General features: G+C 57.2%; 1 protein-coding gene across 5 annotated transcripts in view; it reads left to right on the top strand.

The window, feature by feature from the left end:
• Positions 1 to 17,596, top strand: part of MAPRE3 (microtubule associated protein RP/EB family member 3) — a 124,056-nt gene that overhangs the window by 95,041 nt on the left and 11,419 nt on the right. For all 5 annotated transcript variants that reach the window (XR_011854371.1, XM_072143926.1, XM_072143927.1 and 2 more), the window contains one exon: positions 15,508 to 15,635. Coding sequence is in view for 4 of the 5 variants with exons in the window: in XM_072143925.1 (XP_072000026.1) it covers positions 15,508 to 15,635 (128 nt within the window). In the remaining variant the exon portion in view is untranslated. The remainder of the gene's footprint in view (positions 1 to 15,507; positions 15,636 to 17,596) is intronic.

Raw genomic sequence — 17,596 nt, 5'->3', positions numbered from 1 at the left:
TCTCCCCCTCCAGCTCTGCTATACCTCTCCCCCTCCAGCTCTGCTATACCTCCCCCTCCAGCTCTGCTATACCTCTCCCCCTCCAGCTCTGCTATACATCTCCCCCTCCAGCTCTTCTATACCTCTCCCCCTCCAGCTCTGCTATACCTCTCCCCCTCCAGCTCTGCTATACCTCTCCCCCTCCAGCTCTGCTATACCTCTCCCCCTCCAGCTCTGCTATACCTCTCCCTCCAGCTCTGCTATACCTCTACCCCTCCAGCTCTTCTATACCTCTCCCCCTCCAGCTCTGCTATACCTCTCCTCCAGCTCTGCTATACCTCTCCCCCTCCAGCTCTGCTATACCTCCCCCTCCAGCTCTGCTCTACCTCCCCCTCCAGCTCTGCTATACCTCCCCCTCCAGCTCTGCTATACCTCTCCCTCCAGCTCTGCTATACCTCTCCCTCTCCAGCCCTGCTATACCTCTCCCCCTCCAGCTCTGCTATACCTCTCCCCCTCCAGCTCTGCTATACCTCTCCCCCTCCAGCTCTGCTATACCTCTCCCCCTCCAGCTCTGCTATACCTCTCCCCCTCCAGCTCTGCTATACCTCTCCTCCAGCTCTGCTATACCTCTCCCCCTCCAGCTCTGCTATACCTCCCCTCCAGCTCTGCTATACCTCCCCTCCAGCTCTGCTATACCTCTCCCCCTCCAGCTCTGCTATACCTCTCCTTCCAGCTCTGCTATACCTCTCCCCCTCCAGCTCTGCTATACCTCTCCCTCCAGCTCTGCTATACCTCTCCTCCAGCTTTGCTACACCTCTCCCCCTCCAGCACTGCTATACCTCTCCCCCTCCAGCTCTGCTATACCTCTCCCCCTCCAGCTCTGCTATACCTCTCCCCCTCCAGCTCTGCTATACCTCTCCCCCTCCAGCTCTGCTATACCTCTCCCCCTCCAGCTCTGCTATACCTCTCCCTCCAGCTCTGCTATACCTCTCCCTCCAGCTCTGCTATACCTCTCCCCCTCCAGCTCTGCTATACCTCTCCCCCTCCAGCTCTTCTATACCTCCCCCTCCAGCTCTGCTATACCTCTCCCCCTCCAGATCTGCTATACCTCTCCCTCCAGCTCTGCTATACCTCTCCTCCAGCTCTGCTATACCTCTCCTCCAGCTCTGCTATACCTCTCCCTCTCCAGCTTGGCTCCTCCATGCTTTCCAAACTCATTTCTGTTGCAGGAATCCTGACCACGTTAGCTCTGCTACATCACTCCAGCTCACTGCTGCACCTGACACATTACTCAGCTCTGCTGCATCTGTAATTGTTCTCCAGCTCGCCTCTTGTAATGTAACCCGCAGAGCTGAGCTGTGTGTGTCTTCATACATAAATGATGGTAAGCTGAATCCCCGGCAGCAGAGTATTATGTGTCACTATCCCCGGGCACAGCAGAAGTTGTGTCCCCCCCCCCCCCCCCCCCAGGACGTGCGGCTCCTCCTGGCGCAGTATAGATGATACTATAGGTCGTGCGGCTCCTCCTGGCACAGTATAGATGATACTATAGGTCGTGCGGCTCCTCCTGCCACAGTATAGATGATACTATAGGTCGTGCGGCTCCTCCTGGCCCAGTATAGATGATACTATAGGTCGTGCGGCTCCTCCTGGCGCAGTATAGATGATACTATACGTCGTGCGGCTCCTCCTGGCCCAGTATAGATGATACTATAGGTCGTGCGGCTCCTGGCGCTGTATAGATGATACTATAGATCGTGCGGCTCCTCCTGGCACAGTATAGATGATACTATAGGTCGTGCGGCTCCTGGCACAGGATAGATGATACTATAGGTCGTGCGGCTCCTCCTGGCACAGTATAGATGATACTATAGGTCGTGCGGCTCCTCCTGGCGCAGTATAGATGATACTATAGGTCGTGCGGCTCCTGGCGCAGTATAGATGATACTATAGGTCGTGCGGCTCCTCCTGGCGCAGTATAGATGATACTATAGGTCGTGCGGCTCCTCCTGGCGCAGTATAGATGATACTATAGGTCGTGCGGCTCCTCCTGGCACAGTATAGATGATACTATAGGTCGTGCGGCTCCTCCTGGCACAGGATAGATGATACTATAGGTCGTGCGGCTCCTCCTGGCACAGTATAGATGATACTATAGGTCGGGCGGCTCCTCCTGGCACAGCATAGATGATACTATAGGTCGGGCGGCTCCTCCTGGCACAGTATAGATGATACTATAGGTCGTGCGGCTCCTCCTGGCACAGTATAGATGATACTATAGGTCGTGCGGCTCCTCCTGGCACAGTATAGATGATACTATAGGTCGTGCGGCTCCTCCTGGCACAGGATAGATGATACTATAGGTCGTGCGGCTCCTCCTGGCACAGTATAGATGATACTATAGGTCGGGCGGCTCCTCCTGGCACAGCATAGATGATACTATAGGTCGGGCGGCTCCTCCTGGCACAGTATAGATGATACTATAGGTCGTGCGGCTCCTCCTGGCACAGTATAGATGATACTATAGGTCGTGCGGCTCCTCCTGGCACAGTATAGATGATACTATAAGTATTGCGGCTCCTCCTGGCACAGTATAGATGATACTATAGGTTGTGCGGCTCCTCCTGGCACAGTATAGATGATACTATAGGTCGTGCGGCTCCTCCTGGCACAGTATAGATGATACTATAGGTCGTGCGGCTCCTCCTGGCACAGTATAGATGATACTATAGGTCGTGCGGCTCCTCCTGGCACAGTATAGATGATACTATAGGTCGTGCGGCTCCTCCTGGCACAGTATAGATGATACTATAAGTATTGCGGCTCCTCCTGGCACAGTATAGATGATACTATAGGTTGTGCGGCTCCTCCTGGCACAGTATAGATGATACTATAGGTCGTGCGGCTCCTCCTGGCACAGTATAGATGATACTATAGGTCGTGCGGCTCCTCCTGGCACAGTATAGATGATACTATAGGTCGTGCGGCTCCTCCTGGCACAGTATAGATGATACTATAGGTCGTGCAGCTCCTGGCACAGTATAGATGATACTATAGGTCGTGCGGCTCCTCCTGGCACAGTATAGATGATACTCTAGGTCGTGCGGCTCCTCCTGGCACAGTATAGATGATACTATAGGTCGTGCGGCTCCTCCTGGCGCAGTATAGATGATACTATAGGTCGTGCGGCTCCTCCTGGCACAGTATAGATGATACTATAGGTCGTGCGGCTCCTCCTGGCACAGTATAGATGATACTATAGGTCGTGCGGCTCCTCCTGGCACAGTATAGATGATACTATAGGTCGTGCGGCTCCTCCTGGCACAGTACAGATGATACTATAGGTCGTGCGGCTCCTCCTGGCACAGTATAGATGATACTATAGGTCGTGCGGCTCCTGGCACAGTATAGATGATACTATAGGTCGTGCGGCTCCTCCTGGCACAGTATAGATGATACTATAGGTCGTGCGGCTCCTCCTGGCACAGTATAGATGATACTATAGGTCGTGCTACTCCTCCTGGCACAGTATAGATGATACTATAGGTCGTGCGGCTCCTCCTGGCGCAGTATAGATGATACTATAGGTCGTGCGGCTCCTCCTGGCGCAGTATAGATGATACTATAGGTCGTGCGGCTCCTGGCACAGTATAGATGATACTATAGGTCGTGCGGCTCCTGGCACAGTATAGATGATACTATACGTCGTGCGGCTCCTCCTGGCACAGTATAGATGATACTATAGGTCGTGCGGCTCCTCCTGGCACAGTATAGATGATACTATAGGTCGTGCGGCTCCTCCTGGTACAGTATAGATGATACTATAGGTCGTGCGGCTCCTCCTGGCACAGTATAGATGATACTATAGGTCGTGCGGCTCCTCCTGGCACAGTATAGATGATACTATACGTCGTGCGGCTCCTCCTGGCGCAGTATAGATGATACTATACGTCGTGCGGCTCCTTCTGGCACAGTATAGATGATACTATACGTCGTGCGGCTCCTCCTGGCGCAGTATAGATGATACTATAGGTCGTGCAGCTCCTCCTGGCACAGGATAGATGATACTATAGGTCGTGCGGCTCCTCCTGGCACAGTATAGATGATACTATAGGTCGTGCGGCTCCTGGCACAGTATAGATGATACTATAGGTCGTGCGGCTCCTCCTGGCGCAGTATAGATGATAATATAGGTTTCGCGGCTCCTCCTGGCACAGTATAGATGATACTATAGGTCGTGCGGCTCCTCCTGGCGCAGTATAGATGATACTATAGGTCGTGCGGCTCCTCCTGGCGCAGTATAGATGATACTATAGGTCGTGCGGCTCCTGGCACAGTATAGATGATACTATAGGTCGTGCGGCTCCTGGCACAGTATAGATGATACTATAGGTCGTGCGGCTCCTCCTGGCACAGTATAGATGATACTATAGGTCGTGCGGCTCCTCCTGGCGCAGGATAGATGATACTATAGGTCGTGCGGCTCCTCCTGGCACAGGATAGATGATACTATAGGTCGTGCGGCTCCTCCTGGCACAGTATAGATGATACTATAGGTCGTGCGGCTCCTCCTGGCATGGCCCTGGCAGCAGCTGGTGCCCGTTCCCTGCACATCTGCCCATTAATCCTTCTCACAATTTAATTTTCTCTGCTGCTGGATAAATCCCCCCGAGGCGGCTTAGAGCCGGTGCTGACCCCGATGCACCATGTTACATGTATGTTATATAAACGTAGGGGTGTATATACAGTAAGCAGATGGTGCCCCCTAGTGGCAGTACATTGTACAGGGCCTCTCCTGCCCATCACTGTGCCTGTACATGCCAGTCTGCAGGGGTAAGAGGGGTATAGAAAGAAGGGGGTACACAGGAGGAAAAGGGTCCACAGAAAGAGGGGTCTACAGGAGGAAGGAGGTCTACAGGAGGGGTGTACAGGAGGAAGGGGATGTACAGGAGGGGTGTACAGGAAGAAAGGGGTCTACAGGAGGGGTGTACAGGAGGAAAGGGGTCTACAGGAGGAGTGTACAGGAGAAGGGGGTCCATAGGAGGGGTGTACAGGAAGAAAGGGGTCTACAGGAGGGGTGTACAGGAGGAAAGGGGTCTACAGGAGGAGTGTACAGGAGAAGGGGGTCCATAGGAGGGGTGTACAGGAGGAAGAGGGTCCACAGGAGGGGTCTACAGGAGGAAGGAGGTCTACAGGAGGGGTGTACAGGAGGAAGGGGGTCTACAGGAGGAGTGTACAGGAGAAGGGGGTCCACAGGAGGGGTGTACAGGAGGAAAGGGGTCTACAGGAGGAGTGTACAGGAGAAGGGGGTCCATAGGAGGGGTGTACAGGAGGAAGAGGGTCCACAGGAGGGGTCTACAGGAGGAAGGAGGTCTACAGGAGGGGTGTACAGGAGGAAGGGGGTCTACAGGAGGAGTGTACAGGAGAAGGGGGTCCACAGGAGGGGTGTAAAGGAGAAGGGGGTCCATAGGAGTGGTGTACAGGAGGAAGGGGTCCACAGGAGGGGTGTACAGGAGGAAGGGGTCCACAGGAGGGGTGTACAGGAGGAGGGGGTCCAAAGGAGGGGTGTACAGGAGGAAGGGGGGGGCACAGGAGGGGTGTACAGGAGAAGGGGGTCCATAGGAGGGGTGTACAGGAGGAAGGGGATGTACAGGAGGGGTGTACAGGAAGAAAGGGGTCTACAGGAGGGGTGTACAGGAGGAAGGGGGTCTACAGGAGGAGTGTACAGGAGAAGGGGGTCCATAGGAGGGGTGTACAGGAGGAAGGGGGTCCACAGGAGGGGTGTAAAGGAGAAGGGGGTCCATAGGAGGGGTGTACAGGAGGAAGGGGTCCACAGGAGGGGTGTACAGGAGGAAGGGGTCCACAGGAGGGGTGTACAGGAGGAGGGGGTCCATAGGAGGGGTGTACAGGAGGAAGGGGGGGCACAGGAGGGGTGTACAGGAGAAGGGGGTCCATAGGAGGGGTGTACAGGAGGAAGGGGGTCCACAGGAGGGGTGTACAGGAGGAGGGGGTCCATAGGAGGGGTGTACAGAAGGAAGGGGGGGGGCACAGGAGGGGTGTACAGGAGGAAGGGGGGGCCACAGGAGGGGTGTACATGAGGAAGGGGGTCCACAGGAGGGGTGTACATGAGGAAGGGGGTCCACAGGAAGAGGGGTGTACATGAGGAAGGGGGTCCACAGGAGGGGTCTACAGGAGGAAAGGGGTCTACAGGAAGAGGGGTGTACATGAGGAAGAGGGTCCATGGGAGGGGTGTACAGGAGAAGGGGGTCCATAGGAGGGGTGAACAGGAGGAAGGAGGAGGTACCATACGTGGAACGCACGGTGTTTAGTATCTGGAAAATGAGAGGCCCTTAGTGTCCCTTAGTCTGTCCTCTCCCCCCTGGTGAAGGTGCGCTCTCTGGAGTATGAGAGGCTGGGCACGGGGAGGGCCTCTCTCCTTAGTGTCCCTTAGTCTGTCCTCTCCCTCCTGGTGAAGGTGCGCTCTCTGGAGTATGAGAGGCTGGGCACGGGGAGGGCCTCTCTCCTTAGTGTCCCTTAGTCTGTCCTCTCCCCTCCTGGTGAAGGTGCGCTCTCTGGAGTATGAGAGGCTGGGCACTGGGAGGGCCTCACTCCTTAGTGTCCCTTAGTCTGTCCTCTCCCCTCCTGGTGAAGGTGCGCTCTCTGGAGTATGAGAGGCTGGGCACGGGGAGGGCCTCTCTCCTTAGTGTCCCTTAGTCTGTCCTCTCCCCTCCTGGTGAAGGTGCGCTCTCTGGAGTATGAGAGGCTAGGCACGGGGAGGACCTCTCTCCTTAGTGTCCCTTAGTCTGTCCTCTCCCCTCCTGGTGAAGGTGCTCTCTCTAGAGTATGAGAGGCTGGGCACGGGGAGGGCCTCTCTCCTTAGTGTCCCTTAGTCTGTCCTCTCCTGGTGAAGGTGCACTCTCTGGAGTATGAGAGGCTGGGCACGGGGAGGGCCTCTCTCCTTAGTGTCCCTTAGCCTGTCCTCTCCCCCCTGATGAAGGTGCGCTCTCTGGAGTATGAGAGGCTGGGCACGGGGAGGGCCTCTCTCCTTAGTGCCCCTTAGTCTGTCCTCTCCCCCCTGGTGAAGGTGCGCTCTCTGGAGTATGAGAGGCTGGGCACGCGGAGGGCCTCTCTCCTTAGTGTTCCTTAGTCTGTCCTCTCCCCTCCTGGTGAAGGTGCACTCTCTGCAGTATGAGAGGCTGGGCACGGGGAGGGCCTCTCTCCTTAGTGTCACTTAGTCTGTCCTCTCCCTCCTGGTGAAGGTGCGCTCTCTGGAGTATGAGAGGCTGGGCACGGGGAGGGCCTCTCTCCTTAGTGTCCCTTAGTCTGTCCTCTCCCTTCTGGTGAAGGTGCGCTCTCTGGAGTATGAGAGACTGGGCACGGGGAGGACCTCTCTCCTTAGTGTCCCTTAGTCTGTCCTCTCCCCTCCTGGTGAAGGTGCGCTCTCTGGAGTATGAGAGACTGGGCACGGGGAGGGCCTCTCTTCTTAGTGGCCCTTAGTCTGTCCTCTCCCCTCCTTGTGAAGGTGCGCTCTCTGGAGTATGAGAGGCTGGGCACGGGGAGGGCCTCTCTCCTTAGTACCCCTTAGTCTGTCCTCTCCCCTCCTGGTGAAGGTGCGCTCTCTGGAGTATGAGAGGCTGGGCACGGGGAGGACCTCGCTCCTTAGTGTCCCATAGTCTGTCCTCTCCCTCCTGGTGAAGGTGCGCTCTCTGGAGTATGAGAGGCTGGGCACGGGGAGGACCTCTCTCCTTAGTGCCCCTTAGTCTGTCCTCTCCCCTCCTGGTGAAGGTGCGCTCTCTGGAGTATGAGAGGCTGGGCACGGGGAGGGCCTCTCTCCTTAGTGCCCCTTAGTCTGTCCTCTCCCTCCTGGTGAAGGTGCGCTCTCTGGAGTATGAGAGGCTGGGCACGGGGAGGGCCTCTCTCCTTAGTGCCCCTTAGTCTGTCCTCTCCCCTCCTGGTGAAGGTGCGCTCTCTGGAGTATGAGAGGCTGGGCACGGGGAGGACCTCTCTCCTTAGTGTCCCTTAGTCTGTCCTCTCCCCCCCCTGGTGAAGGTGCGCTCTCTGGAGTATGAGAGGCTGGGCACGGGGAGGGCCTCTCTCCTTAGTGTCCCTTAGTCTGTCCTCTCCCCTCCTGGTGAAGGTGCGCTCTCTGGAGTATGAGAGGCTGGGCACGGGGAGGGCCTCTCTCCTTAGTGTCCCTTAGTCTGTCCTCTCCCCTCCTGGTAAAGGTGCACTCTCTGGAGTATGAGAGGCTGGGCATGGGGAGGGCCTCTCTCCTTAGTGTCCCTTAGTCTGTCCTCTCCCCCCTTGTGAAGGTGCGCTCTCTGGAGTATGAGAGGCTGGGAACGGGGAGGACCTCTCTCCTTAGTGTCCCTTAGTCTGTCCTCTCCCCTCCTGGTGAAGGTGCGCTCTCTGGAGTATGAGAGGCTGGGCACGGGGAGGGCCTCTCTCCTTAGTGCCCCTTAGTCTGTCCTCTCCCTCCTGGTGAAGGTGCGCTCTGTGGAGTATGAGAGGCTGGGCACGGGGAGGGGCTCTCTCCTTAGTGTCCATTAGTCTGTCCTCTCCCCTCCTGGTGAAGGTGCGCTCTCTGGAGTATGAGGGGCTGGGCACAGGGAGGGCCTCTCTCCTTAGTGTCCCTTAGTCTGTTCTTTCTTCTCCTGGTGAAGGTGTGCTCTCTGGAGTATGAGAGGCTGGGCACGGGGAGGGCCTCTCTCCTTAGTGTCCCTTAGTCTGTCCTCTCCCCCTGGTGAAGGTGCGCTCTCTGCAGTATGAGAGGCTGGGCACGGGGAGGGCCTCTCTCCTTAGTGTCCCTTAGTCTTTCCTCTCCCCTCCTGGTGAAGGTGTGCTCTCTGGAGTATGAGAGGCTGGGCACGGGGAGGGCCTCTCTCCTTAGTGTCCCTTAGGCTGTCCTCTCCCCCCTGGTGAAGGTGCGCTCTCTGGAGTATGAGAGGCTGGGCACGGGGAGGGCCTCTCTCCTTAGTGTCCCTTAGTCTGTCCTCTCCCCTCCAGGTGAAGGTGCGCTCTCTGGAGTATGAGAGGCTGGGCACGGGGAGGACCTCTCTCCTTAGTGTCCCTTAGTCTGTCCTCTCCCTCCTGGTGAAGGTGCGCTCTCTGGAGTATGAGAGGCTGGGCATGGGGAGGACCTCTCTCCTTAGTGTCCCTTAGTCTGTCCTCTCCCCCTGGTGAAGGTGAGCTCTCTGGAGTATGAGGGGCTGGGCACGGGGAGGGCCTCTCTCCTTAGTGTCCCTTAGTCTGTCCTCTCCCCCCCCCCGGTGAAGCTGCGCTCTCTGTAGTATGAGAGGCTGGGCACGGGGAGGGCCTCTCTACTTAGTGTCCCTTAGTCTGTCCTCTCCCACTGGTGAAGGTGCACTCTCTGGAGTATAAGAGGCTGGGCACGGGGAGGACCTCTCTCCTTAGTGTACCTTAGTCTGTCCTCTCCCCCCTGGTGAAGGTGCGCTCTCTGGAGTATGGAAGGCTGGGCACGGGGAGGGCCTCTCTCCTTAGTGCCCCTTAGTCTGTCCTCTCCCCCCCCTGGTGAAGGTGCACTCTCTGGAGTATGAGAGGCTGGGCATGGGGAGGACCTCTATCCTTAGTGCCCCTTAGTCTGTCCTCTCCCTCCTGGTGAAGGTGCGCTCTCTGGAGTATGAGAGGCTGGGCACGGGGAGGACCTCTCTCCCTAGTGTCCCTTAGTCTGTCCTCTCCCCCTGGTGAAGGTGCGCTTTCTGGAGTATGAGAGGCTGGGCACGGGGAGCACCTCTCTCCTTAGTGTCCCTTAGTCTGCCCTCTCCCTCCTGGTGAAGGTGCGCTCTCTGAAGTATGAGAGGCTGGGCACGGGGAGGACCTCTCTCCTTAGTGTCCCTTAGTCTGTACTCTCCCCCTGGTGAAGGTGCACTCTCTGGAGTATGAGAGGCTGGGCACGGGGAGGACCTCTCTCCTTAGTGTCCCTTAGTCTGTCCTCTCCCTCATGGTGAAGGTGTGCTCTCTGGAGTATGAGAGGCTGGGCACGGGGAGGACCTCTCTCCTTAGTGTCCCTTAGTCTGTCCTCTCCCCCCCTGGTGAAGGTGCGCTCTCTGGAGTATGAGAGGCTGGGCACGGGGAGGACCTCTCTTCTTAAAATCCCTTAGTCTGTCCTCTCCCCCTGGTGAAGGTGCGCTCTCTGGAGTATGAGAGGCTGGGCACGGGGAGGACCTCTCTCCTTAGTGCCCCTTAGTCTGTCCTCTTCCCTCCTGGTGAAGGTGCGCTCTCTGGAGTATGAGAGGCTGGGCACGGGGAGGACCTCTCTCCTTTAGTGTCCCTTAGCCTGTCCTCTCCCTACTGGTGAAGGTGCACTCTCTGGAGTATGAGAGGCTGGGCACAGGGAAGGGCCTCTCTCCTTAGTGTCCCTTAGTCTGTCCTCTCCCCCCCTGGTGAAGGTGCGCTCTCTGGAGTATGAGTGGCTGGGCACGGGGAGGACCTCTACGCTTTAGTGTCCCTTAGTCTGTCCTCTCTCTCCTGGTGAAGGTGCGCTCTCTGGAGTATGAGAGGCTGGGCACGGGGAGGGTCTCTCTCCTTACGTGTCCCTTAGTCTGTCCTACCCCCCCCCCCCCGGTGAAGGTGCGCTCTCTGGAGTATGAGAGGCTGGGTACGGGAGGACCTCTCTCCTTAGTGCCCCTTAGTCTGTCCTCTCCCCTCCTGGTGAAGGTGCGCTCTCTGGAGTATGAGAGACTGGGCACGGGGAGGACCTCTCTCCTTAGTGCCCCTTAGTCTGTCCTCTCCCCTCCTGGTGAAGGTGCGCTCTCTGGAGTATGAGAGGCTGGGCATGGGGAGGACCTCTCTCCTTAGTGTCCCTTAGTCTGTCCTCTCCCCTCTGGTGAAGGTGCGCTCTCTGGAGTATGAGATGCTGGGCACGGGGAGGACCTCTCTCCTTATTGTCCCTTAGTCTGTCCTCTCACCTCTGGTGAAGGTGCGCTCTCTGGAGTATGAGGGGCTGAGCACGGGGAGGACCTCTCTCCTTATTGTCCCTTAGTCTGTCCTCTCCCTCCTGGTGAAGGTGCGCTCTCTGGAGTATGAGAGGCTGGGCACGGGGAGGACCTCTCTCCTTAGTGTCCCTTAGTCTGTCCTCTCCCCCCTGGTGAAGGTGCGCTCTCTGGAGTATGAGAGGCTGGGCACGGGGAGGACCTCTCTCCTTAGTGTCCCTTAGTCTGTCCTTTCTTCCCCTGGTGAAGGTGCGCTCTCTGGAGTATGAGAGGCTGGACACGGGGAGGACCTCTCTCCTTAGTGCCCCTTAGTCTGGCCTCTCCCCCCTGGTGAAGGTGCGCTCTCTGGAGTATGAGTGGCTGGGCACGGGGAGAGCCTCTCTCCTTAATGTCCCTTAGTCTGTCCTCTCCCTCCTGGTGAAGGTGCGCTCTCTGGAGTATGAGAGACTGGGCACGGGGAGGACCTCTCTCCTTAGTGCCCCTTAGCCTGTCCTCTCCCCTCCTGGTGAAGGTGCGCTCTCTGGAGTATGAGAGACTGGGCACGGGGAGGGCCTCTCTCCTTAGTGGCCCTTAGTCTGTCCTCTCCCCTCCTTGTGAAGGTGCGCTCTCTGGAGTATGAGAGGCTGGGCACGGGGAGGGCCTCTCTCCTTAGTGCCCCTTAGTCTGTCCTCTCCCCTCCTGGTGAAGGTGCGCTCTCTGGAGTATGAGAGGCTGGGCACGGGGAGGGCCTCTCTCCTTAGTGCCCCTTAGTCTGTCCTCTCCCTCCTGGTGAAGGTGCGCTCTCTGGAGTATGAGAGGCTGGGCACGGGGAGGGCCTCTCTCCTTAGTGCCCCTTAGTCTGTCCTCTCCCCTCCTGGTGAAGGTGCGCTCTCTGGAGTATGAGAGGCTGGGCACGGGGAGGACCTCTCTCCTTAGTGTCCCTTAGTCTGTCCTCTCCCCCCCTGGTGAAGGTGCGCTCTCTGGAGTATGAGAGGCTGGGCACGGGGAGGGCCTCTCTCCTTAGTGTCCCTTAGTCTGTCCTCTCCCCTCCTGGTGAAGGTGCACTCTCTGGAGTATGAGAGGCTGGGCACGGGGAGGGCCTCTCTCCTTAGTGTCCCTTAGTCTGTCCTCTTCCCCCTGGTGAAGGTGCGCTCTCTGGAGTATGAGAGGCTGGGAACGGGGAGGACCTCTCTCCTTAGTGTCCCTTAGTCTGTCCTCTCCCCTCCTGGTGAAGGTGCGCTCTCTGGAGTATGAGAGGCTGGGCACGGGGAGGGCCTCTCTCCTTAGTGCCCTTTAGTCTGTCCTCTCCCTCCTGGTGAAGGTGCGCTCTCTGGAGTATGAGAGGCTGGGCACGGGGAGGACCTCTCTCCTTAGTGTCCCTTAGTCTGTCCTCTCCCCTCCTGGTGAAGGTGCGCTCTCTGGAGTATGAGGGGCTGGGCACAGGGAGGGCCTCTCTCCTTAGTGTCCCTTAGTCTGTTCTTTCTTCTCCTGGTGAAGGTGCGCTCTCTGGAGTATGAGAGGCTGGGCACGGGGAGGGCCTCTCTCCTTAGTGTCCCTTAGTCTGTCCTCTCCCCTCCTGGTGAAGGTGCGCTCTCTGGAGTATGAGAGGCTGGGCACGGGGAGGGCCTCTCTCCTTAGTGTCCCTTAGTCTGTCCTCTCCCCTCCTGGTGAAGGTGCGCTCTCTGGAGCATGAGAGGCTGGGCACGGGGAGGGCCTCTCTCCTTAGTGTCCCTTAGTCTGTCCTCTCCCTCCTGGTGAAGGTGCACTCTCTGGAGTATGAGAGGCTGGGCACGGGGTGGGCCTCTCTCTTTAGTGTCCCTTAGTCTGTCCTCTCCCCTCCTGGTGAAGGTGCGCTCTCTGGAGTATGAGGGGCTGGGCACGGGGAGGGCCTCTCTCCTTAGTGTCCCTTAGTCTGTCCTCTCCCCCCTGGTGAAGGTGCGCTCTCTGGAGTATGAGAGGCTGGGCACGGGGAGGACCTCTCTCCTTAGTGTCCCTTAGTCTGTCCTCTCCCCTCCTGGTGAAGGTGCGCTCTCTTGAGTATGAGAGGCTGGGCACGGGGAGGACCTCTCTCCTTAGTGTCCCTTAGTCTGTCCTCTCCCCCCCTGGTGAAGGTGCGCTCTCTGGAGTATGAGAGGCTGGGCACGGGGAGGGCCTCTCTCCTTAGTGTCCCTTAGTCTGTCCTCTCCCCTCCTGGTGAAGGTGCACTCTCTGGAGTATGAGAGGCTGGGCACGGGGAGGGCCTCTCTCCTTAGTGTCCCTTAGTCTGTCCTCTTCCCCCTGGTGAAGGTGCGCTCTCTGGAGTATGAGAGGCTGGGAACGGGGAGGACCTCTCTCCTTAGTGTCCCTTAGTCTGTCCTCTCCCCTCCTGGTGAAGGTGCGCTCTCTGGAGTATGAGAGGCTGGGCACGGGGAGGGCCTCTCTCCTTAGTGCCCTTTAGTCTGTCCTCTCCCTCCTGGTGAAGGTGCGCTCTCTGGAGTATGAGAGGCTGGGCACGGGGAGGACCTCTCTCCTTAGTGTCCCTTAGTCTGTCCTCTCCCCTCCTGGTGAAGGTGCGCTCTCTGGAGTATGAGGGGCTGGGCACAGGGAGGGCCTCTCTCCTTAGTGTCCCTTAGTCTGTTCTTTCTTCTCCTGGTGAAGGTGCGCTCTCTGGAGTATGAGAGGCTGGGCACGGGGAGGGCCTCTCTCCTTAGTGTCCCTTAGTCTGTCCTCTCCCCTCCTGGTGAAGGTGCGCTCTCTGGAGTATGAGAGGCTGGGCACGGGGAGGGCCTCTCTCCTTAGTGTCCCTTAGTCTGTCCTCTCCCCTCCTGGTGAAGGTGCGCTCTCTGGAGCATGAGAGGCTGGGCACGGGGAGGGCCTCTCTCCTTAGTGTCCCTTAGTCTGTCCTCTCCCTCCTGGTGAAGGTGCACTCTCTGGAGTATGAGAGGCTGGGCACGGGGTGGGCCTCTCTCTTTAGTGTCCCTTAGTCTGTCCTCTCCCCTCCTGGTGAAGGTGCGCTCTCTGGAGTATGAGGGGCTGGGCACGGGGAGGGCCTCTCTCCTTAGTGTCCCTTAGTCTGTCCTCTCCCCCCTGGTGAAGGTGCGCTCTCCGGAGTATGAGAGGCTGGGCACGGGGAGGACCTCTCTCCTTAGTGTCCCTTAGTCTGTCCTCTCCTCCTGGTGAAGGTGCGCTCTCTGGAGTATGAGAGGCTGGGCACGGGGAGGGCCTCTCTCCTTAGTGCCCCTTAGTCTGTCCTCTCCCCTCCTGGTGAAGGTGCGCTCTCTGGAGTATGAGAGGCTGGGCACGGGGAGGGCCTCTCTCCTTAGTGTCCCTTAGTCTGTCCTCTCCTCTCCTGGTGAAGGTGCGCTCTCTGGAGTATGAGAGGCTGGGCACGGGGAGGGCCTCTCTCCTTAGTGCCCCTTAGTCTGTCCTCTCCCCTCCTGGTGAAGGTGCGCTCTCTGGAGTATGAGAGGCTGGGCACGGGGAGGGCCTCTCTCCTTAGTGTCCCTTAGTCTGTCCTCTCCCTCCTGGTGATGGTGCGCTCTCTGGAGTATGAGAGGCTGGGCACGGGGAGGGCCTCTCTCCTTTGGAGGGGGTTCTCCTTTAGTGTCCCTTAGTCTGTCATCTCCTCTCCTGGTGTTGGGCTGATGCTGCACAGTAGATTTTTGTTTTGTGTTCTGGGCATGTAGTGATGTAGGGGCTGCAGGCACCGAACCTGGGCTTTATGTGGTTTTGATTTACGTTGTTGGTGGTGGGATTTACGAACTGACCTTGGACTCTATGATCCTGGGCACTGGTCTGGACTACTTAACGCAAACTTTGGACGTTAGACCAGTGTCTGGGGGGAAGGGGAGGGTGCGGGCGAGGGATTTAGTTTAGTGTAGTGTTATGTGTATTTGTTATTATATATTTAAAAAAAAAATGGGTGTGGGATGTGATCTGTGTGGGGTGGTTTGTTATTAGAGGGTGTGGGGTGGGTTTATGTATATTTATAGTCATTTATTTTTTATTTGTGGGTGTGGCTTGTCTTTGTTTATTGGTTTGGTTTAGGATGTGATAATCGGTTGGTGGGGGTTGTGGTAATTGGTGTTTATTTTTTCGGGGTATTTTAAGTTATTGTTTTTGCTAGGTGTGAATGTGGCTGGACCAGAAGGTAAGAGATTGTATATATTGTATATTATGTTTGGTTTGTATTGTTATGTTTTTTTACTTTTATATAAAATAAAAGATCTACAGGAGGAAGGGGTCCACAGGAGTGTACAGGAGAAAGGGGTCCACAGGAGGGGTGTACAGGAGAAGGGGGTCCATAGGAGGGGTGTACAGGAGGAAGGGGGTCCATAGGAGGGGTCTGGCCTGCCTACCAAACAAAGCTATATCCATCTTTAATGAAAATGTTGTCACTCTACCCCTTTACAGCTCTGCTTGTTGTCAGGGAATGAGAACGTCCTGAAACTTCTCACGGCTGGTAGTTTGTCGCAGTCACTGAATCTATCATCAGTGATATTTGTATATTTATGGTGCAGAATGTTGCCTGCACTAACACATTGTAACGACCAGTCCTTGAGTGCTGCCCCCTGGAGGTTATACTGGAGACTATATGATAGGATTTCTTGTCTTGCAGTTGGGGGATGGCGGTCAATGTTTATTCCACGTCTGTGACCAGTGAGAACTTGAGTCGCCATGATATGCTCGCCTGGGTCAACGACTCCATACAGCTCAACTACACCAAGATAGAACAGCTGTGCTCAGGTGATGAAGCGGGAGAGAGAGGGGGATGTATTACCACTGATGGAGGTGGGAGAGGGGAGGGGGATGTATTACCATTGGTGGAGGTGGGAGAGGGGAGGGGGATGTATTACCATTGGTGGAGGTGGGAGAGGGGAGGGGGATGTATTACCACTGGTGGAGGTGGGAGAGGGGAGGGGGATGTATTACCATTGGTGGAGGTGGGAGAGGGGAGGGGGATGTATTACCACTGGTGGAGGTGGGAGAGGGGAGGGGGATGTATTACCACTGGTGGAGGTGGGAGAGGGGAGGGGGATGTATTACCATTGGTGGAGGTGGGAGAGGGGAGGGGGATGTATTACCACTGGTGGAGGTGGGAGAGGGGAGGGGGATGTATTACCACTGGTGGAGGTGGGAGAGGGGAGGGGGATGTATTACCATTGGTGGAGGTGGGAGAGGGGAGGGGGATGTGTTACCACTGGTGGAGGTGGGAGAGGGGAGGGGGATGTATTACCATTGGTGGAGGTGGGAGAGGGGAGGAGGATGTATTACCACTGGTAGAGGTGGGAGAGGGGAGGGGGATGTATTACCACTGGTGGAGGCGGGAGAGGGGAGGGGGATGTATTACCACTGGTGGAGGTGGGAGAGGGGGGGGGTGTATTACCACTGGTGCAGGTGGGAGAGGGTAGGGGGATGTATTACCACTGGTGGAGATGGGAGAGGGGAGGGGGATGTATTACCACTGGTGGAGGTGGGAGAGGGGAGGGGGATGTATTACCATTGGTGGAGGTGGGAGAGGGGAGGAGGATGTATTACCACTGGTAGAGGTGGGAGAGGGGAGGGGGATGTATTACCACTGGTGGAGGCGGGAGAGGGGAGGGGGATGTATTACCACTGGTGGAGGTGGGAGAGGGGGGGGGTGTATTACCACTGGTGCAGGTGGGAGAGGGTAGGGGGATGTATTACCACTGGTGGAGGTGGGAGAGGGGAGGGGGATGTATTACCACTGGTGGAGGTGGGAGAGGGGAGGGGGATGGATTACCTCTGGTGGAGGTGGGAGAGGGGAGGGGGATGTGTTACCACTGGTAGAGGTGGGAGAGGGGAGGGGGATGTATTACCACTGGTAGAGGTGGGAGAGGGGAGGGGGATGCATTACCACTGGTGGAGGTGGGAGAGGGGAGGGGGATGTGTTACCACTGGTGGAGGTGGGAGAGGGGAGGGGGATGTATTACCACTGGTGGAGGTGGGAGAGGGGAGGGGGATGTATTACCACTGATGGAGGTGGGAGAGGGGAGGGGGATGTAGTTACCACTGATGGAAAGGGGAAGGGGATGTATTACCACTGGTGGAGGTGGGAGAGTGGAGGGGTATATATTACCTTTGGTGGAGGCCGGAGAGTGGAGGGGGATGTAGTTACCACTGGTGGAGGCGGGAGAGGGTAGGGGGATGTAGGTACCACTGGTGGATGCAGGAAAGGGTAGGGGGATGTATTACCACTGGTTGAGGCGGGAGAGGGCAGGGGGATGTATTACCACTGGTGGAGGCGGGAGAAGGTAGGGGGATGTATTACCACTGGTGGAGGTGGAAGAGGGGAGGGGGATGTTGGTACCACTGGTGGATGCAGGAAAGGGTAGGGGGATGTATTACCACTAGTGAAGACGGGAGAGGGTAGGGGGGCATATTACCACTGGTGAAGGCGGGAGAGGGCAGGGGCATGTATTACCACTGGCTGGGGCAGGAGACGGTAGGGGGATGCATTACCACTGGTGGAGGCAGGAGAGGGTAGAGGGATGTATTACAACTGGTGGAGGCAGAAGACAGGGATCTAGTTACCACTAGTGGAGGTAGGAGAGGGTAGGGGGATGTATTACCACTGGTTGGGACAGGAGAGGGTAGGGGGATTTATTATCACTAGTGGAGGCAGGAGAGGGGAGGGGGATGTATTACCACTGGTGGAGGCGGGAGAGGGGAGGGGGATGTATTAC

Source organism: Engystomops pustulosus, chromosome 3, assembly GCF_040894005.1.
Source record: "Engystomops pustulosus chromosome 3, aEngPut4.maternal, whole genome shotgun sequence".
NCBI classification, from domain to species: Eukaryota; Metazoa; Chordata; class Amphibia; order Anura; family Leptodactylidae; genus Engystomops; species Engystomops pustulosus.
Note: the sequence above shows the minus strand (reverse complement) of the source record. Positions and strands in the feature narration are given on the sequence as shown.